Consider the following 26,824-nt stretch of genomic DNA (forward strand, 5'->3'; position numbering starts at 1 on the left):
AGATTTTGACTTTCCTTGTCTGAAAGATGGTTTGCCTATTATTTAGTACTGCTTAAAATTCAATGCATTTTCTAACTTTCAGAATCAAAGATCCCTCAATAATGACCGACAAAATCATATAATGCAGATATATAAGAATCAGGGCTTGTTTTTCAGCTGGAACTTGTCGGAACTCAGTTTTGGCACCTCTCAGGTGGGCACCATTGTCATTCTAAGAGAACAAGGGAAGTGTTCATGGTGCTTTCCTGCACCAATTTTTCTAGAAAAATAGCACTGATAAGAATTAAATCTAAATCTGTGTGTATTTCATAAAAGACAACTCCAGTTATATTTACTTTACAGTGTTTGTATATTGCTTTTCAAGTCCAAGTCGTTTGCAATAATAAAATCAGATTTGTAGGCATATGACCTTTCCCTCTTTTAAGCTATTCAGCTTTAACTTGTTGTTGATGGTTCAAAATGAACCCATGATTATGATATCATCGCAACTCCACTGAATAGCTGAAGGTGGCATGCATGGTCCCCCACCCTCTTCACTTCATTCTCACAACCCTGAGAGACAGTGACTGACCCAAGGCCACACAGTGCACTTTATGGCTATGTGGGGATTTGAAGCCTAGTCTCCAAGGTCATAGGCCAACACTCTATAACCACCACATCTCAGCATTGTTCCTTCTCTTCTTGGGAATATTTTTCTCTGTGTGTATTCTTTCTGTTTGCCTGCCTTTAACTGGGAGAAGCCGGAATATTCATAAAGTGAACTAGAATGACAACATTAATGTATGGGAAAGCTGCATAGATGATATACAAATATAGAGTTAGTAGAATAACCACAATGTCTGTTAGATTCTATGGTTTAATTGAGGTTGTAGTTGAAGGTTTAAAAAAGTATACATATTTGACTAGAGTATGGCAGTGTTACTCCACTCCTAAAACTCATTTACTTGGAAACAAGTCCTATTCATTTTTTAAAAAATATTTTTAAACAAGAATGCTGAGGATGATAGCCTTAGAATGGGTACTTTTTCCTAATTTTCTTAATAATGTAATTTGAGGCTTAGTATTAAATGGCATCAACATCATATTCTTTATTCAGTAGTGCAGCTGTAGTTTAAACAAATGTACAGGTGTATCCATTGTCCATGATTGTTAAAGCAATTTTTCTAAACAATTATCTATGACAGCAAGTTTAATTTGCAGTTTACTTGAAACTGGCAATAAAATGCTGGGCTCAGACTACCTCATTCATCCAGGTGACACAGTGGTAATGATACCAGTGTCATCACCAAACCAATGCTTTAATTGTAGGCTGAGTTCATGTGACTCAGAGTATAAGAACATTAAAACTTTGTAATAGAAAAGGTGTTATTGGTTTCATGTTCATTGTTTAATACTCAGAAGGCTTCATAAAACTTTAAACAATGATAATAGCAAGAACAAAGAGTGGGCATCCTAACAGCCTGCACATTCATATTCATGCTGAGTTATTTCAATGATTACCAGATTAAGTAAATTTAGAGATAAAATTGGATGTCTACACCACACATTCATTACCATTGGGTAGCCTCATTTTTGCCTGGAAGAATACATATGATCAGCACTTTTCAGTTTTGATCAAATAATTCCAAGTATCAGCTGCTAGCCCATAAGAATATAAGGTGAGTCCTACTGGATCAGATCGAAGGCCAATATCTAGTCCCGTATCCTGTTCCCCACCGTAGTCAATCAAATGCTTATGGAAAACCTACAAACAGGAAAGGAACATGATTGCACTCTTCTGCTTTTGCTCTGCTGGAGGTATTTATAATGACTAATAGTCATTAATAGCCTTATCCTCCACAAACTTCCCTAATCCCCCTTTAAAGGTAAAGGAACCCCTGACCATTAGGTCCAATCATGACCGACTCTGGGGTTGCGGCGCTCATCTCACTTTATTGGCCGAGGGTGCCCGCGTACAGCTTCCGGGTCATGTGGCCAGCATGACTAAGCCGCTTCTGGTGAACCAGAGCAGTGCACGGAAACGCAGTTTACCTTCCTGCCAGAGCGGTACCTATTTATCTACTTGCACTTTGACGTGCTTTCGAACAGCTAGGTTGGCAGGAGCAGGGACCGAGCAACGGGAGCTCACCCCATTGCAGGGATTCGAACTGCTGACCTTCTGATCGGCAAGTTCTAGGCTCTGTGGTTTAACCCACAGCGCCACCCGCATCCCACAGCGCCACCCGCATCCCCTTTTAAAGATGTGTAAATTAGAAGCCACACCACACTGTTTTGTAAACGAATTCCAAACTTTTACTATCTAATGTGTGGAGAAGTACTTTGGTTTGTTACAAGTCTTACACCATTGAGCTTCACTGGATGACCCTGGGTTCTGGTATTATGAAAGGCGGAGAAAGAAAGAAACCACCCCTGTTTAGAATATGTATGATTTCATGTCCCCACTTATTCACCGCCCTCTCCCCCAAAGCCCCAAACACTGTGAGCTTTCATGTTAGGGAATTTTTTTAATCACCTGAGCATGTTGTTTGCCCTTTTCTGCATCTCTTTCCAGCACTACAACACCCTCTTTGAGGTGTGGTGACCAGATGCCTGTTACAGAATGCATCTTTCTTCTTTGGCGATTACTTGTAGCTGAGTAAGATTGTCTTCCATAAACACGGTTTTAACAATAAGTCCGTAAGTGACTGTGGAGGCCAATTCTGGATCCACACGTCCTTCCACAGTGGGGACATTGGTTTCCGGACGGGAGTTGATCACAGAATGCATATTGTATGAGTGTTTCAGCGTAGCAAACATTGCACACTGTCTCTGAACATACTTCTGGATAGATCTGTCCACAGGGTTGTCTAGCCCCCTTTTAGCCATGTAAACAAAGGGGCATCGCCACATCTTGTGGAAAGGGAGGGGAACATAGAAAATCAATTTCTGTGTCATTTGTTGGGCTATTCAGATTTCAGTATGTGTGACCCCCCAAAGTGGGAGCACGACTTCTTCTTGCCCTCTGGTTGACATTTTGCCCACCCCTCTTCTTATAGTTCTGTTTTCTGGTCCCCCTCAGGAGTAATTGCTGGAAAACGGATCCTAAACCTATATATATGGCACCTGTGGCCCACCAGACATTTTTTGTTGGACTACAGCTCCCATCAGCCCCCACTAGCAGAGCCAATTGCCAGGGATGATGGGAGTTGCAGTCCAAAGATACCTGGCGGGCCACAAGTTCCCCTATCCTCGACTTTTTTTTTTTTTTTTTGGAAATTAAAGATCCATAACATTCAATGGGACTTGCTTCCAATGTAAACGTTTAAGGCTTGGGGGACCTGAATGCTAGGTTGACAAGCGGAAACGAGAAAGGAGGGAAAACAGGAGCAATTCGTGGCGACTGGGGGAAATATTAATTATTCCGCAAAGCGCTGCAAATCGTGACCTTTTTTTTTTTTTAATTCCCTACAAATCATTTTGTTTTAAATAATGAGGGGGTTATGGGATGAAAAACCTCGGCACGGCACCCGCCTTTGCTTCAATCACGGCGGCGGCAAGGCAAAGCGAGACCCGCAACCCCCTCGTTTTATAAATATCACGCCAGTGAATGGCGTCTACTCTTTCTCTCCCTCATATATATATATGTGTGTGTGTATGTGGGGGGGGGGGGGGGAGAAGGCGCGAGCTCGCTCCCGCGCGCGCGCGCGCACACACACATATTATACATAACAAACTACTACGCCGCGCTTCTCAACCAAGCCTGGGTTTGCCTCCCCGTCTGGCTCTCTCCACACAACCCTTAGGAGGCCCAGAGAAGGACAGGCAGGTGCTCCAATAGGAAAGCGACCCCCCGCCGAGGCTCCGGACGCGATCAGCGCCTAAAGGTAAGCGCTCTGGCTGCGGTGCTGAATGAAAAAGCCGCCGCCGCGGCAGGCATGGGAGCGGGAAGGCGGGCTTGGAATGCCGCGCTAACTAAGCTAGGCTGCGCGTGGGCGCTTATTTCCACCCCGCTCCCTCCCACCTCGCCCTGCTCTCCCGCGCTCTTGCTGCTGCTGGGGCTGGAGATGGGGATGGTCCACGCACTGGCGCCATCACGTGTTTTTCTCCTAGGAGTGAGACGGAGTGTCGGCGGCGGCGGCTGGAGGGGGCTGGACTCATAATAAACACAGACGGCAGCCGCTTGTTTTGGTTCGCGGGGGCTCTTCGGGAAAGTCTGCGGAGTTGCAGCTACTGCAGGCGCCGCCGCAAGCAGCAGCAGCAGCCCGAGGAGGGAGAGGGAGAGACAAGCCAGCGAGCAAAGCAAGCAAGCAAGTCCGGCGGCTGCTGTTTCCCCCCCTCGCTCGCCTCCTTCATCCTGGGGCGCACGAGGAGGAAGAGGACGTAGCGGTGGTGCAGGAGGGAGACGGATTCCGCCGCCGCCGCCGCTGCTGCGAGTGCCCTCCGAGACTTTCCCGACTGGAATGAAGAAGAGGCGGAGGAGGTGGAAGCAGGAGCCGCCGCCGCCGCCGCCGCGAGGATGTTCCTCCTCCTTCTCCTCCGCTCGGGCAGCTTCCCCTCCTCGCCTTCTCCTTCCCGGCTCTCGCCCCTGCAGCCGCCTGCCCGCGTTTTGTGTCGAAATGGCACTTTCTCGCCCTAACCAGACGGGACTGAATGGGGTCGCCAGTCTTCTCCTGCACAAGCTGAAGAAGCTGCAGTCTCAGCGGCGCTGATTCCCCCCCCCCCCGATATTTTGTTTGTTTGGGTTCTTTTCGACGCGCCCCCCCCCCCCAAATCTCTCTCTCTCCCGCGAAGGATATTTTGACTGACATTTTTTTGGCGGGGAAGAAAAACAAGGTGGTTGGCGTGGTGTTTTGACTGACTGTTGTTGTTTTTTTGCTTTCGGAAAGAAGGGTTGCCTGCGTTCACGACGGAGACTTTCCTCCCTTCTCCTCTTATTATTTTTTTTTGCAAAAGCAAATCTTCCCTTCCCAACGCGAGAGGATATTTAATCGGCACCTGAAATTCGCTCCTTGCTGAGGGGTAACTTGAGAAGGGGAGGGGGCTGTTTGTTTGGGAGGGAAGCGACGGGGGAACCCCATCCTGCTCCCGTCGCTGGAGGAATTTCCACCCCTCACGGATGAAATTATGCACTTCTCCCCTTTCCCGGCGGCTGCTCGGACGAGACTTTCCTGGACTGGACTTTTGAAAGCCACGTTTCTCCTGCGAAGGGTGATTTGGAAATAAAAACAGCAACCCAAACTCTGCTTCTGGAGCTGGAAGGACGCTGAACAGCTGCTCTCTTGCCTGCTACTCTCTTCCTATCCCCTTTTTGGAGGGGGGGGGGAGGTTTGCAGTGCTGTTTTGCTGGGGTTTTGTTTTGTTTGGTTGCTGCTGCTGCAAGAATTGGATTTTGGGCTGCTCCGTTAGTTCTCTTTTGTTGTTGTTGCTTTGTTTCCCCCTCTGCTGTTTTGGAAGCTGCCTGTTTGCAGTAGGAGAGCCGCTCTGCCACCTCTCTCCCCTTCCAGCATGGCGAGCCCCACGGATAATAACGAGGGCTTCTTCTCAGATGTCAGGAAGGTGGGTTACTTGCGCAAACCCAAGAGCATGCACAAGCGCTTCTTCGTGCTGAGGGCAGCCAGCGAGTCCGGACCCGCCCGGCTGGAGTACTATGAAAATGAAAAGAAGTGGAGGCACAAGTCGGGGGGCCCCAAGCGCTCTATCCCGCTGGAGAGCTGCTTCAACATCAACAAGAGGGCAGACTCCAAAAATAAGTACCTTGTGGCGCTCTACACTAAAGACGAACACTTTGCCATTGCTGCTGACAGCGAGCCTGAGCAGGAGAGTTGGTACCAGGCTCTGCTACAACTGCACAACCGGGCCAAGAGCCATCAGCACCACCATCACCACCACCACCATCACCACCACCACCACCACCACGGGGATGTCACCATGGGTGGTGGAAGCATTGGGATGGGAGAGGCAGGGGAGGACACCTATGGTGATATGGCTCCTGGCCCAGCATTCAAGGAAGTTTGGCAGGTGATCTTGAAACCCAAGGGTCTGGGCCAGACTAAGAATCTGATCGGCATCTACCGCCTGTGCCTAACCAACAAGACCATCAGCTTCGTCAAGCTGAACTCTGACGCGGCAGCCGTGGTGCTGCAGCTGCTCAACATCCGGCGGTGTGGCCACTCGGAGAACTTCTTTTTCATTGAGGTGGGGCGTTCTGCGGTCACTGGACCAGGTGAGTTCTGGATGCAAGTAGATGACTCGGTAGTAGCCCAGAACATGCATGAGACCATCTTGGAGGCTATGCGGGCCATGAGCGAGGAGTTCCGCCCCCGTAGCAAAAGCCAGTCCTCCTCCAACTGCTCCAACCCTATATCGGTGCCTCTCCGCAGCAGGCACCATGTCAACAACCCCCCACCCAGCCAGGTGGGGCTCAGCCGTAGGTCCAGGACTGAGAGCGTGACAGCTACCTCTCCTGCTGGCAGTGGTGTGGGAGGAGGGACAGGGGGCAAGCCCAACTCTTTCCGTGTCAGAGCCTCCAGTGATGGAGAAGGTACCATGTCCAGGCCAGCTTCGGTGGACGGGAGCCCAGTTAGCCCAAGCGCCAACCGGACCAACTCGCACAGGCACCGTGGCAGCTCTAGGCTCCACCCCCCTCTCAACCACAGCCGCTCCATCCCAATGCCTTCCTCACGCTGCTCCCCTTCTGCTACGAGCCCGGTCAGCCTGTCGTCCAGCAGCACAAGCGGCCACGGCTCCACCTCGGACTGCCTCTTCCCGCGTCGCTCCAGCGCTTCGGTCTCTGGCTCCCCCAGCGACGGGGGCTTCATCTCGTCAGACGAGTATGGATCCAGTCCCTGTGACTTCCGCAGCTCCTTCCGCAGCGTGACCCCTGATTCTCTAGGACACACCCCACCTGCCCGGGGAGACGAGGAGCTCAGCAACTACATATGCATGGGAGGGAAGGCAGCTTCGTCCTGCTGCAGCATCGCAGCTCCTAATGGTCATTTCACCCCCCGCACTTGCCACCTTCAACAGCAGCAGACCCGCTGCCCTGCTGCCCCCTGCTGCCCCCGGCTTGGCAGTGAGGATGTGGGTGATCCGGAGAAAGGCTTCAGGAAAAGGACTCATTCAGCTGGTACCTCCCCTACCATCTCCCACCAGAAGACTCCCTCACAGTCTTCAGTGGCCTCCATTGAGGAATATACCGAGATGCTCCCCTCTTATTCCTGTGGTGGCAGCAGGCTCTCCTCCTATCGACATTCTGCCTTTGTACCAACCCATTCTTACCCTGAGGAGTGTCTAGAGATGCATCAGGTGGAGGGCAACCACCACCGGACCAACTCTACCCCACACACTGATGATGGCTACATGCCAATGTTGCCAGGAGTGGCCCCAGTTCCCAATGGTGGTAGTACTCCCAAAGGTGGTGATTATATGCCCATGAGCCCTAAGAGTGTGTCTGCCCCACAGCAGATCATCAACCCTGGGAGAGGAGGCCGTCATGTACAGGCCACAGTGGACTCCAATGGCTACATGATGATGTCTCCCAGCGGCAGCTGCTCTCCAGACAGTGGTTCTGCTGCCTACAGCAAATTATGGATGAATGGGACTAGCCACCACCCCAAGCTCTCCGTGGAGAGCAACGAGGGGAAGCTGCCGAGTGGTGGGAGCGATTACATCAACATGTCTCCAGCTAGTGGATCTGCTACCAGCACCCCTCCAGATTGCTACTTCGCCAGCTCAGGACCTCCAGGCCCAGAAGAGCCATCTGTGCAAGGACCCATCCGGTCCCACCACAAGCCCATCTACTCCTACTTCTCCCTGCCACGTTCCTTCAAGCACATGCAACGCAGGACAGGTGAAGAGGGAAATGCCCAGATGCGGATGTCCTTTAGCTCCGGCCGCTTGCTCTACGCTGCTGCCGAGGACTCCTCCTCCTCCACTAGTAGTGACAGCCTCGGTGGCCCTGGGGGACAGGAGGGTGTGGGGTATGCCCTTCCCGCACAGACACAGCCATTGCAGCCTGCTCCTTCTTGTACTGTGGACGCAGCTGTGCGGACCAAGAGCCGCCTAGCCAGGCCTACCCGGCTGTCCTTGGATGGCCCAAAGGCCAGCACTCTGCCTCGGGCTCGGGAACAGCTCCCAGAGCCCAAAAGCCCTGGTGAGTACGTGAACATTGAGTTCAAGCAACCTGCCTTCCCGTCGCCTTTGCCCCACGGAGATGCTGGCTCCAGCTCAGAGGAGTATATGAATATGGACTGGGGGGCAGCTTGCCCAGCTACCTTGGCATCCATGCAGCCAAGCCGGGCCGGGGCAGCTCCCCCCGGTGGCCGAGACTATATGAGCATGCAGCTGGGCAGCGGGGGGCAGTATGTAGTGTGTGCCCACACCCCCTCTCCTCCCCCTCCGGCCCTCCTGCTCAGCTACGCTGACATGAGGATGGGTCACGGCAGGCCGGAGAAAAGCCCCCCACCTGTGGGCCTGCCTTCTCAACACCCCCAGGCGCAGCCGGGGGAGCTGCCGGCTGTCTTGCCCCACTCGTCCATGATGGGGCCCCCGGGGATGAGCAGCGCCTTCACGCACGTCAGCCTGAGCCCCAGCCGCAGCAACCAGAGTGCCAAAGTGATTCGTGCTGACCCTCAGGGAGGCCGGCGGCGCCACAGCTCTGAGACGTTTGCTTCCTCGACCACGCCTGGTGGTGGCCTTGGGGCCTCAGCCCTGCCCCACGGACCAGGAGGAGGCTCTGAAGACGCCAAGCGCCACAGCTCAGCCTCCTTCGAAAACGTCTGGCTCAAGCCTGCATCTGGGGAGGCAGGGGCCTTCTCCGGCCTTGGCACAGCGGCGTTCAGGAGGGATCAGGCAGCTGGCGGAGCTGGGGGTGGCGTGGAGAATGGGCTCAATTACATCGACCTGGACTTAGTGAAGGATTTTAATCACCGCCAGCATCATCACCACCCCCACCCCCACCCTCAGGAGAGCGCTTCTCTGCTAGGGGTCAAGCAGCCGACACAGCAGCATCAGCCACCTAAATCTCCTAATCAGCCTTGTGGGAGTAGCCACTTGGGTGATGAATTAAGTGCATATGCCAGCATCAGCTTCCACAAGCGGGAGGACATCCAGTAGCTGGGCAAGAGCCAGAGACAAGGTGAGCATGCTGTGAGCTAATGGTTGGTTCATAGGGGTGGGGTGGGGATACTGCTTTGGACTATTGCAAAAAAGATGACTTGAATTGGTACCCCCAGTAAGCCCTTAAATGAACAATCTCTCAGCTAGGCATCATGGGTTAGGTCACATTTCGTTAGTTGGTTTAAATTATGTAACCGTTAATAGATCTGACCGTTCTGCCATCTACTTGTGCACTGCATCTAGTCCCCTATTTTGCCCCTGGTCACTCCTACATACTGTGTGTGTGTGTGTGTGTGTGTGTGTGTAGAGCTCCTCAGTTTACTGGTGAGTTAGAACTGGAACAAGTCTGTTTTAAAGGACGGGTGGTCAGGGCATACAAATCCCATTAATTCTGGTTAAGGAGGGTTAGGTCTGTTATATTGCTCTGTTTATGGTCATAATATAAACATTTGTCAAGGAAACAAAGTCCTATGAAAGGATTGTTAATAGGGAAAGGAGGAAGTCACTGCTACTAGATAGCAAACATGAGATGAAATCTCAGGCTATGCTTGGTTTTGAAGCCTGGTTAATACTGGTTAATATATCTCAAACAAACAAAATCTGTCTTGCTTTGTGTTTTGCTGTGTAATATCCCTTTCTAATATCCTTTCTAATGGCATTTGATCTGGAAATTGAGGCAGTTGCACAAAGGGGGGGGGGGGGAATCATTGCAAAAATGTTGCAGCTGTTTAAAACCCTGATAGTGGGATATTAAATGGGTTTCTTTGTTTCTCATTTGCTTTTGTAGCTTTAGAAACAATATATCGTGTAATACAGCACTCCCAAAGCATAATCTTTTACGTGTAGACACCATTGTTATTGTTGTTATTATTGTTGCTACTACATTATACTTTTCTCTATGAAATCCCCTAATCCACTTTTGGCTGAGACTCTGAGAAGTGTCTTTGTGAATATTCTGCTGTCCTACTTGTTTAAACTTCAGAAAACTGCCGTCTAAAAGAAAGGAATCCTGTGTTTGCGTGTTCCTGAGCAAGTGTGCATGCTGCATATGAGAAAGAGGTGTGGTCTTTAACTTAGGGCATGAAAGCTGGAATTGGAAACCTCTGCAGTCTAATCCTGAATGAGCCAGTGACAAGTTTTGTGGCTCCGGGCAAGTTTTCCTATGCGTAGAATACGTGTAGTAATACTTACCTCAATGGGTTGCTATGGGGATTAATTACCAGTAGATGATGTTTGCAAAGCACAGTGGATATGAAACAAAAGGCACACTAACTTAGAATATGCTTGACGTTGTTGAGAAGGCTTTCCTGCAGTTGTGTTGCATTGAGCAAAAGTAGATGAATGAGCAGTTCTTAAATAGTAAATTAAGCAGAATTTCCATAAACTTTCTGCATTTAAATTATGGTGATGAGTGAAGTAGCAAAGAGAATGTTTTAGGTTCGTTTATGGTCCCATGAGTCTGCACAAGGAAGCATAATAAAATAATGAGATGCTTTATCACCGCTGTAGGTTTTCTAGGGTGTGTGTACTGCTGATACGAATATGGCTGCCACTCTTACAGTGTTTCTTCCACTCATTATGCTTGTCAAATCTTGATGTTCTGCAGTTATGATTCTGCCCTGAGCTTTGTATTATCACACTCCTCCTGATCTGACCTCTTCCTACTACCCCCGTTATCTTTGATCCATGGCAATTACTGGTGAGACGTAGGAAATGTTTGTACTGGCACAGATGGAGGCAAATTCAGCAGTGTGCTTTTTGATCTTAGAATGTCATAACAAACACTTCTTCTGTTCTGTGACGTGTTTTAATTATGTGTTTGCTGGGTATAAGTACTAACAGTGTTGAGAGATGGGAGTGGTAAATGCCCTTACAAAGCACAGAGGTGGTTTTCCTGTAGTTGAATACGTGAGGATTGAAAATGAAAACTGTGAATACCCAGAATAAACATTTTGCACCATCAAAAAACAAAGTAAGCACCTTTATTACTGCTTTTTACTACATAGCAAATCACAAATTATCATGTAGGTCCTGTTGCTTCTCCTGTGTGCACCAGGTAGATTTTTAAATAGCTATATTTATTACATTCATATTCCACCTTTCCTAGAAAAAGCTTGAGGTGTTGTACATGGTTCTGCACCTCCTTGTTTTATCTACACAACAACCCTTTGTAGTAGTTTATACTGACAGTGAATGGCCCAAGATCGCCTAGTGAGCTTCATCGCTGTGGGTATTTGAACCTGGGTCTCCAAGTCCTGTTCCAACACTCTAACCACTTACTGCCTTTAAATTTCAATGTGAGGGCCATCTGGAATGGGTGCTTTAGTTGAGATTCCTACATTGCAGGGGGTTAGATTAAATGACCCTCAGGGCCCCTTCCAACTCTACAATTCTATGATTCTATAAATGCAGATAGTAAAGATTTGTAGGCCGCCTTGCAAGTGCTTCTTATAATGAAAACAATGTTTTTCATGGATGCGCTCTTGACAGCCACATTATTTGCAGTCACAATATCCCTGGCACAACTATGAATTGTTATGGCGAGCCTCATTCTTTTGCTGCCTATTCAAAATGTAGTCTAAATAATCTTCATAACACCATTCTCTAGATTCCACTTTGTTTCTGCTCTTACTGACTTTCCCCAGACGCTTCAATTCTAAGAGTTTATAGCTTTGTTGCTGCATAATATATATAAGCAGTTAATTTCTTTGTTTTATGGTCCTCGATTTCCTCGGTTGTTCCTTTGTCATGTTACCAGCAGATCCTGAGAACAGTTACAGGGTAACACAACTTCTCATGGAACACTGGTGACTATGAAAGTGGGCTGCTTGGCTAATGTTTTATTCCTTGATGGTTTGTCTAATGGAAACCATTGCTGTGCTGGACTTCTGTTGTTTGGTTGTTTCAATAAATCAGTTGTGGTTTTCAAGGGTGCTGTCCAGTGAACTATGCAGAGCTCAAGTACCATACTAGCACAATCATATAGTGAAATGTAGACAGATTCTTGCCCCTGAGCACTATACGTGTTGCTTTCTAATATTCAGCTAACTGAGCTATTGTGGGGGTTTTCTGGGAGGATGGGTGCGATGCAGTCTTTTTTACATTCTTCAGAGAAGGGTAGTGGGGAAATTAAATGTTGTAGAGAGTTCAATTCCTCCTCACATGGGATCACAGTTCTCCCTTGCCTTCTTGGCTGAATATATGCAATTCCTATGACATCTTAAAGTCGAGAGTATTTACATTTCCTGATCCTCTTACGTTGCTCTTTTGATGCTTTATGAGAGGGGCTATTTTGCTGCCATTTTGTTTTTGTGCATGTTAAGGCAGTGAATATTTTGCATGTCCTGTTTGAAGCAAAAACCCATGTCAAGTCTGCTGCAACCTGTAGAGTTTGGCTCTTCCTGCGCATTTTTAATAATTGCTGCGGTTTTCTTTTAGTTTGATTCATAGCTGAAGACATTCTGTTCACTTCTCATTCAGACATAGGCAAGAACAGCGTTTAGACTGACAGAACTGCTTTGGCTGGGAGTGGAATTCTGTTAGCAATATAGTTTCACTGAGCCAAGCAATAAAGTCTGTTATTGGCCTGTTTTTAGATTGTTGACTGTGAAGATGTCTTGGCCTCCGTTGCATCTTTATTCAGGTGGAACTGGGAATATATCTATGCTTAAGACTGTGCACAAAGATATACAAGCAGCATTAAGTACTTCTGTGGAGGTTATTTGGGCAGTCATGCTTTATTTGTTCATTGCTCACACATGTTTTAACTACAGGAATACATACCGCTGTTCTCTCCCTGGAAAATATTGGATCAGTGAAGCTGTATGTAGACATCGCACGTTTCTTGGCTATGCTATCTGTAATGTATTCTCTGTAGTTGACAGTGTTGCCCAGGGAAGGGAAAGAATGAAGCCAATGTTCTGTAATGTTCACATGAGCCATTTTTCTTTCGAGGGCCACATTCCTTTAATACGAAATCCATTGCAGCCACACACACCAGTAGTGAGCAGGGTCCATGTATACAGGCATTAGTCTCTGTAAATAAATGAGGATAAGGAAGAGAAGAAATAACTGAGAGAAGGAATTGTTTGTAAGGCACCCAGCAATACCCGCTAAAGGTGAAAAGATAAAACATAACTCTTGTTTCCTTGTTCGTGTTTTTAAAGAGGGATTTGAAAGCCTATTTAAGATACTGGAAAGACTGACCTGTTAATTTAAATCACAGCTGCTGGAACCTTAGGGTGGGGTTCAGTGTTCGAAACTCCCATTGTTCTAGGCACATTTTGCGACAGGGAATTTCATTGGAGTGAGCAATTTCTGAGCTCTGGTTGCAGTACTGCGCCTAAGATTTCAGATTAAAACTGCAGAGTGGAAAGAAAGACCTTTTTTGTGCCTTCCCACTTCTGGCTACTCTCTGAAGACTGGAGAAGAGACCCTCTTAAAAATATTAGAGAGGTGGGATGGGCAGGGGAAGGACTAGACCATGTGAAAAATGAACATAAATTTTTAGCTACAGTTCCTTCATTTTCAGCTTTGTATTCTTATTAAAAAAAGCGCACCTAGACATTCCGTCGTTGCGCCCATAACCCAGGTTTAAGGTGCCATTTAGCTCCTAGCTTTCATATCTCAGTTTCTAACACTGGTGGGGAGAAGGAAAAGAGTTCTCTCTTCGGTGTATTCTTGCTCACCCTACGTAACTATGCCCCCCATTCACAGAACAAAATGGAGGAAAGGGGGCAAAAGTGGGGAGTGTTAACATCTGTGACCCACTCTAGGAATGGGGTGCTTCTGTGGCATGAACCCGCAATCTCCTCTTCCTTGTCTCGCAGTTTGGTCTAAGGCAGGGTTTCCCAAACTTGGGTCTCCAGCTGTTTTTGAACAGTTCCCATCATCTTAACTAGCAGGAAGGTATTGTAGTCCACAATACGTAGCAGGGTAGGTATTGTAGTCCAGAAACAGCTGGAGACCCAAGTTTGGGAAGCCCTGGTCTTAAGAAGTGATTTTAAACCAAGCTTTGCTCAGGGCAGACCTGTTGAAATTACAGTAATGGCCTTAACTTTGCCATGTTCATTCACTTCAGTGGGTCAGGTCTGAGCAAAACCTAGCTGAATGCCACCCTCTTGGTAGATATGCTTTGCATCCTGTTCCTCCCCTACAAGTTCAGCAAACTCTTCAAGGCAAAGGAACTTTAAAGAACAGAAGGCCATGGAAAGCCATGTGTGTGGAGGGGGAGAAATGTTGGGGGGCAGGGAGAGAGAAAAGAAGGGGGGCAGATGTTCACTTGTACATTCCTCCTTCGCTCGATTTGTATCAAACTGCTTGATAGGTGCCTGGTGTTGTGTGTGCATCTTGGTTGGCAGGGTGGGGTGGGGAATACACTTCTTAAAAACCACCTCCTTCTCCCAGCTGCCAGACCAGACCATAGGCAGGAAGCCATAGCTGCTATGCAAGATCCACAAGGACAATGTGGAAGCCCCGTTCCTGCTCTCTGTGAGGGAGGAACCCAAGATGAGGGTGAATTAAAGGGACAGTGACCTTCCTTCAGGTTTTGCATGGTTTGGCTTGTTCTTGAAAGGAGGAACTTTACCCGCTGTCCACAGACAGCTCCAGGGAATCCCAGTGAGGCAAGGGGGATGCAGGACTGAGTACCGAAGAACCACATGCTGCACAGCTGGCAAAAGAGGAGCACCAAAACCCTGGAAGTGGAGGTGTGAGGCAGAGGAGGAGAGGCTATGAGCTGGATCAAAAGGCTCTGCAGGCTAGGACCAGCCTGGAGCTGGTGGTTCCTCATTAAAGTTAAGTTATGCCTGTTCATTCCTCACTTTAACTCAGCATGGTCAGTGCAGAGGTCATAGAATCAGAGCTGGAAGGAACTCCAAGTGCCATCTTGTCCAACCCCCTGCAATGCAGGAATCTCAACACAAGGTCCCGCATCCAGTTTGACCCTGCTTAGCTTTGCACATGTGCTAGCAGTTTTATAGCTGTGCCACTAGGAGGGTCATAATTGAAGGGTATTAAGGATTTAAAGTGCATATTTTTATGAACATGGCATAATTGAGGTTTTTAAATACTGCTGCAGATAGACCAGGGAGGAGCAAAGTAGCTTCTCTCCTAGAGCCCAAATTTTTGTACTAAGCCATGGTACCAAGCAGATATCTGATGTGCCGAATGTCTTGTGCTTCTGCTACATGGGGAAGTTTTTTGCATGTAAAATCAAGTTCTACTATCAAGACAAGACAGTAATAACCTAATTGTAGGTTTTATGATAATCTGCTTTTTCAGTCTTCAGTGAAAATGTTTTATGACATCAGAAAAGCAAATCAAATAAAACCCTGGTCAAACTTTTGATTACTCTGCTGATAAAATGTTGCCTTTATTTAAGGTTTGCCTGCTGATACAAATACTGAACTAGAAATAACAGTGCCAACAAGAGCTCCTGGGAGCCATGTGATTCATGACTCCTCTGGTGAGAGTCCAGCTCCCCATGTGAAAATTACTGCAGCAACTTGGCTGTTAAATTTGCTTAGTGACCATTAATTTATTTCTTGTAGTATTTGTGAGACGCATTTGCTTTCTTTATTTAGACACCCAGAATGATGTAGCACATTAAAGTTATAAAGAGCAAATGCATTCTTTTATGCCTCTTATTCAGTTTCCCCTCTTTATTTGTACAAGGAGGGACACTTATTAGGGGAGGGCACACACTGAAGAATTCACATTTAATTCCAACCTATATCCCTGCTTGCACTATCCCGTGACATCATTTCATCCGCGTAGCCTGGGTTTGCTGGTAGGTATGACTTTTTGGCATGGGAACATGGGGCAGAACGGGCAAAACTTGCTTCCAAAACTGGTCATAGTTATTTCTGGGTTTTATGTAACTCTGCATGCTTCCAGCACATAGTTCTGCTCACATTGCATGACATAGTTATTGTTAGGGTGGGTGCACACAGGAGTTGCTATGATACGATACGATAATCTTTATTGTCATTATCCCATACAGAACAGCAAAATTGAAAAATCTACATAAGACATTCACAAACCAACAAGCCAGCTATTCCAGCCTGGTTAGCCCCCTAAAAACTCTGATACCCCATTTTAAAATACAATATACTCCCATAGAGACTCCTTATACTGCGTTTAAAACCAAAATCGCATTTGGGTAGAAACTGTTTCTCAGATGGCTATTCCTAGTCTTTATAACCCTGTACCTTCTTCCAGAAGGCAGAAGATACAGATTACTGGGGAGCTCCTTAGCTTTTCGGCTTTAGACTGCTGTAATAACCTCACTTACCTGGTTGCAAGCTCCTACTTGAATTCAATGGAATTTACTTCTGAGTAGATGTGGTTACGCTTGCAGCCAAGGTAGGTAGGTATGTGAAGATGAGGACATAATCTTTCCATATATGTCAGCATGCAAATTTAGGGAACTTCCTGCCAGAGGTTTCAAGTTTCCTACTTGTTATGACTTCAGACCTTCTGTCGAAATGCAGGTCAGCTTGACTCCCAATTAAAATATTGGGTACAGTTAAGGTGGAGTAACTTTTAAATTAATACTCTTATCTGTAGACCATTAAAAAGAAAAGTAAAAAACTGGATGTATTGCCAAAGACACAATCTGCAGAAGTTTTTGTGGCTATGGGGCAGTAAGTTGAAAATCTGTAAGGTATGCAAGTTGAAGCAGTATGCTTCCTCCTATAGACATTTGATTTCCTTGTCCCCTTAGTAATTGTTTGCTAACCTTAGCCTATGTGTCTTATTCTGTATTTAAGTATTTGAACTTTTCTCATTAACTTATCTAAGCATCGTGCTTTCATACTGTTTAAAATTACACTCAGTTGCCATCAAAGATTTCTTCCATCACTTGCAACTTAGCCCAGCTAAAGGAATCATTGCACATATCCATGTTGTGTGTGTCACTGTGCTGTGCACTGGAATGTGCATACACATGTGGTTGAATGAGGTGGAAGGTGGTATAATACATAATCACACTTCAGGCTGCTGACGGGGATAACATTTTATGAACGTTCTCCTTTGTTTTTGTTTTTGTTTAGTAGAAAGCGGCACTAGAACTTTTCTCCATGCCTTTATAGATTTTTAAAAAGTAAAGGACCCCTAACGGTTAAGTCCAGTCGCAGATGACACTGCAGGGCTCATCTCTCTTTACAGGCCGAGGGACCCGGTGTTTGACAGTTTTTCCGGGTCATGTGGCCAGCATGACTAAGCCGCTTCTGGCACAACGGAACACCGAAACCAGAGCGGTACCTATTTATCTACTTGCAGTTTTGGGTGTGCTTTCGAACTGCTAGGTTGACAGGAGCAGGGACCGAGCAACGGGAGCTCATCCCATCGAGGGGATTCTAACCGCCGACCTTCTGATCAGCAAGCCCAAGAAGCTCAGTGGTTTAGACCACAGCACCACTCGCGTCCCTTCTTATAGATTTTTACTTACAGAGGTGTTTGGGTTTTTTACTTTTGAAAAAAACACCTTCAAGGAGTATTCAAAGATGACATCCTTCCCATTTTGAAGTGATGCTGTCTACAGTACCAGATAGTGCTGTGTGATTCTTACCTCCCTGTGCTGCATTACTTCTGACACTTTTCCTCCTAGTCTGGCTAACTCAGTGGCTTGGGCTGGTCCACGGTCCCATAGACCCTGCGGTGGGCCAGAGTGTGCGCGTGCATGCACATATGCTATTTCCAGCGCTCCTTCCGGTGCAGAGGAGGCATGCACAGCTTCCCATTGGCTGCAGGAGTTTCCTGCAGCCAATGGGAAGCTGGCCAGCGTCGTGGAAGGTGGTCCCCGCTCTGCTCCGTGCCGATTTAGCACAGCGCACAGGAGCCGACCGAGCAGGTGGGGGTCCCCGAGCAGGCGGCAGGGGTCCATGGGCCTTAGGTTGCTGACCCCTGGGCTAACTTCTGGTATCAGAGCTAGGCCTGGAGAAAAGTACCTGGGGCAATGGGGCACAAAGGGGTAAGGTGAGAAGAGAGGAAAGCTCAGCTTCTCACCTGTGTGGTTTTTTTTTTTTTCAGATGAAAAAATAGACTTAAAAAAAAAAATTTAGCCTATGAGTTACTGGACCTATTTGCACGGTATATTGTAAAGTAGGAAAGTAAATTTTAAAATAATTTTTAAGAGAGAGAGAGAAACAGCTCCCTAGAGTGTAAGCCAAAGAATTAAAGAGTGCAGAATAATTTGCTTAAATTTAGAGTGCTGATAAAGGACATCTTAGGCAATAATTGCCAGTTTCAATAATCTTTTACTGCTTTTTATGAAACACGTTGAAATAGGGTAGGTAGTTCGCAAATCCAGCTCTGTTCCCAGTTCTCCAGAATGCTGAAACGGCAATCTTGGTCTCTTGACTATATGCAATGTTATATGCACACCTTTGCTTAACTCAGTCTGGTTTCAGTCATGTCAAAATAAAATATGAATTGCAAACCCTTTCATGAAATTCTGCAGGGGCAAGGAGGACAATATGCAAGTTCTGTTGGGGATGCTTGAGTAAACATCATATATTATGCATGTATCAGTGTGACAAATTTTAATCAACACAGAGTGTAAATAGTTAAAGGGGATGTAAATAAGTCTGGCACTTTTAAAAATCAACCAAAAGATGGCTTGAAGTATGTCTCTCTGATCATCTTTGACATATCTAGGTCACATTTAACCTTCTATAATTGAAAGGTTTGCTGATTTCTTTGCAAAACTTTACAGTGCAATTGGAAGCTAGTGAAAAATGTGTGCTTTTTGGGGGGGGGGTGTCCTGTGGCAAGTGTCTTAATTATAGATCAGATTCTGCTTAAACTCCTCCTCTCATATAGAAAGTTTAATTTTGAAACGTCTTTGCTGACAGATTGTAAGGCTTTCGTTTCCCCCGCCCCTTCATTCAGACTTTACAAACAGAAACTATCGGCCAAGTGCTGTCAGGCTGCTTGGACCTTAGCTACAGATATTCTGCCTTATTTCAAGTTGAGCTGCGTAGTTCAGCTATGCATAAAAGAACGAAAAGCCTGTCAAAAATTAGCTGCCTCTTACCTAAGAGCTGGCAGTAGAGCATAAGAGTCCTAATCCTGGGTTGGTGGGTCAAGCCCCACATTGAGCAAAAAGATTCCTGCATTGCAGGGGATTGGATTAGATGACCCTCGTGGTCCCTTCCAACTATACAATTCTATGATTCTATATTTAGCCATTCTACGGAAATTATCAATGCATTTGGACATCACCATGAAGATGTTATTTTTTTAAAAAGGAGGTCGCTCTTCTTTTCATTCCTCATTCCAGGTTGGAATCTCTCTTTGGACCAAACTAGACATGATGAAGGCAGCAACATGTGTTTGTTAATGCATTTGCCCCATTCACCTGTAAAGCAGGGTGAGTGGTCTTGTTTTAATAGGCATGTGGATGAGCAGAGAGGACCACATCTTCCCACCTTAACTTTCTCATGCTCTGTCACTGCTGACTCTTTCCCCTCCATCTAGTCCAACCTACTTCCTGAAATATCACCCTGTGGTTCTTGGTGGAAGTGCTAGATGCAATGTATATTCTATAGAATAAGTAGTAGGAAGTAGGACATACGACTTTTCAAGAACTTCAGAACAGACCAGTTTAGAATAATGTGCTTAATAATTGTGTGTATTTTTTAAAAAACAACTTGGATTCCCTGTGTAGGTTTCTAGATCTGTGCATCAAGTGCAATCAAATTGCTCCTGGAATTTATAGTAGAAATAAGTTCCAAAAGAGTAATGTAAATAGGATAATTTTCAGCTGGGGTTGTTTTGTTCAGTAGCAGAAAACTCAGTAATCTTTTTTTCTTTTCTTTTCTTTTTGGTGTGGGAGGGTTTGAGCAAAGACTAAAGATGTTTAGCTCAGCCCAGGCTGCAATAGCAGACAAATAATAATAATAATAATAATAATCACAATAATAAACAAATATCTGACTTTTAGAAGGCATCTGAAGGCAGCCCTGTTTAGGGAAGCTTTTAATATTTGATGAATTATTGTATTTTAATATTTTGTTGGAAGCTGCCTAGAGTGGCTGGGGAAACCCAGCCAGATGGGCAGGGTATAAATGATGATGATGATAATAATTTATTATTAATGTTAAGAGCATCACATCCATCTCAATTGCAAACAAAGTTGTGTGCAATCTGCAGTTATTTGTTGTATTTTGTTTTTATTTAGAGGATTATTTATTGTAAACACAAATGAAATAAATGCACTTGTTTTGCTTTATCCTTAAAGATATACAGTGAGGGGGGAAAGTATTTGATCCCCTGCAAAATTTGCCCGTTTGCCCTCTGACGAAGAAATGACCAGTCCATAACTTTAATGGTAAGTTTATTGTAGCTGTGAGAGACAGAATAACAACAGGAAAACCCCCAAGGATACAGGTTTCAGCAGAAAATGTTAAAACCTGTTATTGTAGGATGCTGGCAGAGACCATCTGAGATGGATCTAGCCCTTTCATGGTTGTTATCCCCCCCACCCCCAAATAGTGACAGATCTACATTTTGCATTACAACACCCTCCATTTTGGAAAACAAATGAAAATGCAAGGAAGTTCTTAGTTAGAATAGCTGGTGTAGCTACTTCTGTATGGAACGGGTGAGAAGTCACTCAGCAAAACAGAAATGGGTGGGAGGGGAGAGACGACATTAAAATACAGTATCATATTTTAAAAATTCAGGCACCTGTTTTTACCAAGCAGAACTTATAAAGGTATGTGCATCTTGTGAATATATCAAAGCTCATTAGCCTCATCCAGTGCTTCAATGTGCAGGCACATAAGCACTTCCTCGTTCACTTTGCTTCTTGAAAGAGCTCTCCACATAAGTTTTAAGTGTAGTAAACAGGAAAGGCTGAGCTCCCCAGGAGCTCCATGTTTAAACTGGAGCACCTGCGCAGCTTTAGACTGGAATCACTCCATGCTGTAATATGTTGTGGTTTTATAAATGCATGAAAGATTGAAATGTTGCACTCCTGTGAATTAAATTAGCATAGTTTATCTAAGTCAAAAGTTCTGATAATAGTGTCACCTAATTAACAGTCTTTAAACACTCGTAATAAATACTTTCTTCAATCAACTTTTTGCATCTTGCAAGTTTCTGCAAGGGGAAAGGTGTGCAGGCTTGTAGCTGGGGTATGTGGTTTCTCAGGCCTTTGAACTGGGTAAGGAATGTTCTCAAGATGGAAGAATGAATGGTTGGATAGTGCTTTTTGCCTCGGGGCGTGAAACTCACAAGAGGAATGTTACCATGTATTCAAAAGCCTGTTTCACACACCTCTTTGTTGAACAAGATCTTGGATAGAGTCTTTGTTATTATCAAGCACTCTGCAGCAGCAGCAACAACAAAAAGAGCTCCCCAAAGTGGCTTCCTTGAATAGAGATGTAGAAAAGAATCTGAAGGATGTGCAAATTATGATATGACATTGTATTTTTTTTAAAATGATATTTATTGAAAAAATTTTAAAATTACAGAAAAAGACAAAGCAGAGAAAGAAAGAAGAAAAAACGGAAAAGAGAAGAAAAAAAAAGAAAATGAAAAAACAAACCACATCCAACAATACAAATTCAAAAAACAAAAATACACCACAAACAGATAAAAATAAAACCAACATTCTCAAATCTTCAACTTTCATTACCTTCTTTCTTTGACCTCCTCCCTTTTTTTGTATCCCAGTTAATAATTATCGCAGCAAATCCTTTCCATATTTCATAATATTCTGTCATTACATTACCTTAATCTATTTTCATCTTATCTTATAAAAAACCTTAAAACTTAAAACTTAAATCTTATTTTTACCCACTTCTCATAACCATAATATTCTTGCCTAATTCTTTAAACATTTTTGCTAGAGCCAAGTAGTTTCGTTCCAACATTTTTCTAACAGTCATCAATTTTATAAAACAATCCTAGTGATTAAAAAAAAAGAAATAGAAACAATCCAATCTTCATCCAGCGTCCCTTCCTCCTGGTCCCGGGTTTTGTCAGTCCTTTTTATCCCATCGATCTAGCGCATTAACCTGGTAACCTTATATCCAAGGCCCTTAAGTCCCTTCCATGTCCCTTACGCAGCTCTTCTTCATATTCACCTTTCACTCGTGGGAACTCCAACTTGGTAATGTTTTTGACCCTTTTCAACAAATCAGCCCCTTTTCCATAGTCCAGACTAAACTCCATTTAGTATTTAAAAACATGTTTCAGAATCCCTCCAAAATTGAGAGCCCCCACAGCTCCAAACATCTCACGGCCCATTGCCAGACTCGGAAAGTCCAAACATCCCTGTATAGGGGGGTCTATCCAACCCCCCATTTCCAAATCAGTCCAAACTTTATCTTTCCTAATCTGGCTTTTTCCAAGTTCATTTGTCAAATCCAAAAGCTCATGTTCCTGCTGGGCCGCAGCTCCCTCCATCTCTGGCGCCCAAGATTCCGCAACATCCTCTTCTCTCATCTGTTCTGTCAGGGCACACTCCTGATTTAATTCCTGGGTGGGCTCCATATAGTTTCCCACTACCTGTTCAAAAATTCTGGCCGCATTAGTCATCAAATCCGTCTTCTCAGTTAACTGTTCCAGTAGAGTATTTATTTTACAGAGAGCACACAACAGAGCTTCTGAATACATTGTCCTACAAGGTCACAAGCCTTTTCCCACAATTGTAATCTGTGACAGCTGCAAGCTCCCTGGAATTAGTTACAGTTTCCCAGTCTCCCTCTAGGGGGAAAACTTCTAATTGTTCTTGCAACAAAGTTTCTTTTTTGAGATATTTTGTCAATATTTGTTCCTTTAAAATGCGAAAGGAAACAGTGGAATCACTATGTTTCTCTTCTTTTAGCTATCTGTCAAAAAACGTTTGTCTCTGGTCAATGAGCTTCAAACGTCAGTCCTGACACCCCGCTCCAGGATCAGGATGGTGGAAAGTTACTTTACTTTAAACTCACTTCTGCAAATTTAAACAGTCCAAAAAAGATCCCCCTTCTTCTCCTGCTGCCGAAGGGGGGTTCGAGGATTTTAAATGATGAAAGCTGATCCTTTAGAAGCGATTTTCTGAGCTCTAGTTTACGTTGTCTTTGCTTTGTTCTGCCTACAAAGAAACAGAAGGCTGACTTCCTGTTTAGACCTTCCCATTTCAGTACCAAATTGAAGTAAATTTTTAAATCCAATTCCTTTCTGCTCGCAAGTCCTTATTTAAAGTCCAATTGTTCAAAGTTTAAGTACTCACGGGTGCTTATTTTAGAAGCCAAATTGTCCCAGGAAAAAGGCAGCGCTCTCTGGCAACAGCTATGCGGCTTCACTCCACGGAAATAGCAGTTGACTCACAGCACCGCACCACTTCCCCCTCTTCGCTTCGGAGCCCGTTAGTGGGTTCCTTTGCGGGTTTGGGGGGCGCTAATGGTGCCCGCCGAGTCCCATGGTCACAGGCTTCATCCGCCTGTGATTTTTAAAAGGGTCCCCGCTTCGCCGTAGCGGAAAAGACCCGTTTCGCGCGGAGCTAGTCCCTCCAGTTCAGAGGGAGTCCGCCATTGCCGATGGCGCCACCCCGGAAGTCCACTATGATATGACATTGTAAACCAACTTCAGTCTGTCTTTTTTATTTAGGGAAGGGGGGATATTTAGAGCTAAGGTGCATAACCAGGATCACACAAATCAGTGTCCTGCTAGTATTTTTTATTGATGGCTGCCAATGGTGCTGTGCAATTATCACTCCTACGCTATTTTTCTAACGTTGGCAACCATCCTGTTGAGTTATCCCATCTTTTATTATCCTTTGCCAAGCCAGCTCCGGAGTTTTAACATCCTGGTTAACATTTAACAGAGACAGGCAGTAGCAATGGTATTTAGTGTTATGCAGGAACAGAGATACTACAGTAGCAAATTCTAAAATATTTGACCTTCTACCATAACATGGCTTGAAGTGAGGTGGGTCGCAACTGGAGCACTGTTGCCATGAAAACATATAGAGTAAAAAAGAAGAAGAAATAGGTCCCCAGATGCATGTTTGACATAAAGGTGATTCTGAATTTGAAGAGGTTGATGACTGCTGCTCTGTAGCATGAAAAGACTGAGCAATGCATGGGTAACTAATGGAATATTTCAAGCCTATGGGAACATGCATGTTATAAGAGAAGTTGAGACCTGTGATTGTTTGTTTAAAAATGGCCACTTTCCCCACTCCCAGTGACTTTATATCCTTGTTTTACTTAAGTCTCTGCCATTGTTTTAAAGTCTTTCCTACCTTCTTGCAACACTCAAACTTCTCCCTCTTTCACCCTGCAGTTGCTACAGGTGAGCAAGATAAAGGATATGGAGTCCTCAAAAATTCCATAGTACTGTACTCAATCCTTCCGTTGTTTAAAACCACCATTTTCCTCTCAAGTTTCCTCCATCGCTGCTTTACTCAAACTTCTGCCATTGTTTTAAACCACCACTTTCCCCTTCTCAGTGTTCCTTCCTTCTTGCTCCTGTGCTGTGACTGCTGCTGCTGGTGGTGGTCTTCACTTCCTCCTGACTTCATGCAAATCTAGGATTGCATTGCTGCACCCCAGAATGTAATTGCTGCGATTACATTATTATTCAATAGAGAGAAACAGTATTCTGTGACTAAGTGTCTAATTATACTAATACTCTTAGATGTTCCACATTTTTCAAAAAATCATGCTCTTAAAGATTGACAGGACCTTGGCTTTGTTTTGATGCAGTTGTTTACTGTTTTGGGTTTTTTTGTTTGTTTGTTTGTTTGTTTTTTTGCTAAAGTAGCTCATCAAGTTTTATTCTGTTTTTGTAGCGCTCTCATGACATTAATTACCTCTTACTGATTCAGGTCACGGCAACTGCATTTAGGTTTGAGGACAGAAGTATGAATGTGGTGGGGGTGTACGTTTCATAAAGTGTGGATCAGATGCTAATTAGTTGGTTTCCTGTTGTAGAATTTGCAGTTCCCCCTGTATTAGACTTGCTTATGTACCTCCTAAGGTGGTGCTTTAGATGGCTTCTTATATTTGAATCAGAAGACAGGGTTTTAGAAAGCTTTTACAAGGCCACAATCTGTACACCTTCAGCTGCAATGAAATTGCATTTGACCTAATGGTGTGCGATTGAAAGCACATTAATAGTCATTGATTCTGCTGGATTGGCACAAGTCACACTCTTCAAAGTACATTTTGGGACATTACGTGGGTTATGTTTACACGATCAAGATCCTGTGAAGTAACAGCTCCTTTTTTTTGACTGAGGAAATTCCATGGCTCTTCAACCATTCCCACTACCCCCTTGTTGACTGTCTTTTGGTTATTCCCAGGCCACCGTAGGAATACAAGCTCTCCTGACTACAGGTTAGCAACAATCAATATCCTGCTGCCGTTTGCCTGCCTGCTTATCCTAGGGTGGAAGAGAACTTAAGGCCATAAACAGAGCCCTGCTGGATTAGGCCAGAGACCCATCTAGTCCAGCATCCTGTTCTCACAGTTGCCAAGCAGATGCTTATGCTAAGCCTGCAAGTGGGACCTGAGTGTAACAGCACTCTTCCCGCCTGTGATTCCCAGCAACTTGTATTGTAAGACATAGTGCCTCTGGCATGGGAGATAGAACATAGCCCCGAAAGGCGCAAGAGTTCCTGTTTGGCATTGCTGACTCACATTTCATGTAAGAATGTTTGACCATTATGTTTAATAATCTGGGCTTCTCAGCTTTGAACGGAATTATAATTGTGCTTCCATTTCTTAAATTGATTTGTTAAGGTTTTTTATTACAGTGGTACCTCGGCTTAAGAACTTAATTCGTTCCGGAGGTCCGTTCTTAACCTGAAACTGTTCTTAACCTGAAGCACCACTTTAGCTAATGGGGCCTCCTGCTGCTGCCACCGCACCGCCACCATGAGATTTCTGTTCTCATCCTGAAGCAAAGTTCTTAACTGAGGTACTATTTCTGGGTTAGCGGAGTCTGTAACCTTAAGTGTATGTAACCTGAAGCGTATATAACCTGAGGTACCACTGTATTTTAAAGCATGTGCATTTTTTTGATTTTTGTTTGCTTTGTGAGTTGCCCAGAGAACACGTCCTATGGCGTAGCTGCACAAATGCAGTAAATACATCAATTCACCTCGGGCAACTGATAGTGCAAATGCAACTTGCCTAAAAGCTTAAATTGGAATACAAACCGCCTGCAAGTCTTTTCTTTGCGGCAGCTTGGCAAACAATTATTTGAGGATGGCGGCTTGGCTTCCCCTTGCTTTGAGTCTCCGGAGTCTCTTTTGCTCCTTCTTTGGGTAGGGTAGTGAGAGGCACCTGCTGTAGCCCTGCAGTAGGAGCAGAATGGCAGTGGATAGGCAGTGGTGTGTAATTTGTCACTTCAAGAAGATTGGCACTTCCTGAGAATCTGATTGTAGTCATCAAATTACTTGTAAGCTTCAAATTACTTTATGCCATTCCTTAAATAATACTACAGCAGAGTAAGTGGTTAGAGAATTGCAACAGCTATATAGAGGTTACCATTGGAATCATCTGGCAGAGTGCACTGCTGTTCATTTTAAGGGCATCCAAGTAGATCTCCAATTGCTGCAGAAAACCTATTGGAAATGGGGCCTGCTAAGAGGACTGAAATAAAGATCAGAAATGGCAGGTAGTGTTGCAACCTATTGTTTTGGTTGTGAGCATGCAAAACAGATTCTGTTAATATTTTTATACCCTTTGAGGCATATGTTCTTTTCTTGGCGGGACAAATGCAA

General features: G+C 45.1%; 1 protein-coding gene across 1 annotated transcript in view; it reads left to right on the top strand.

Moving 5' to 3' along the window:
- The first annotated feature begins 3,919 nt into the window (after positions 1-3,919).
- Positions 3,920-26,824, top strand: part of IRS1 (insulin receptor substrate 1) — a 53,345-nt gene continuing 30,440 nt past the window's right edge. Inside the window, 3 exon segments of the mRNA XM_081006862.1 lie at positions 3,920-5,844; positions 5,847-5,911; positions 5,913-9,115. Coding sequence (XP_080862988.1) covers positions 5,485-5,844; positions 5,847-5,911; positions 5,913-9,093 — 3,606 coding nt within the window. The 5' untranslated portion in view covers positions 3,920-5,484 and the 3' untranslated portion in view covers positions 9,094-9,115.

This window comes from Podarcis pityusensis (assembly GCF_964106645.2).
Source record: "Podarcis pityusensis genome assembly, chromosome: 5".
NCBI classification, from domain to species: domain Eukaryota; kingdom Metazoa; phylum Chordata; class Lepidosauria; order Squamata; family Lacertidae; genus Podarcis; species Podarcis pityusensis.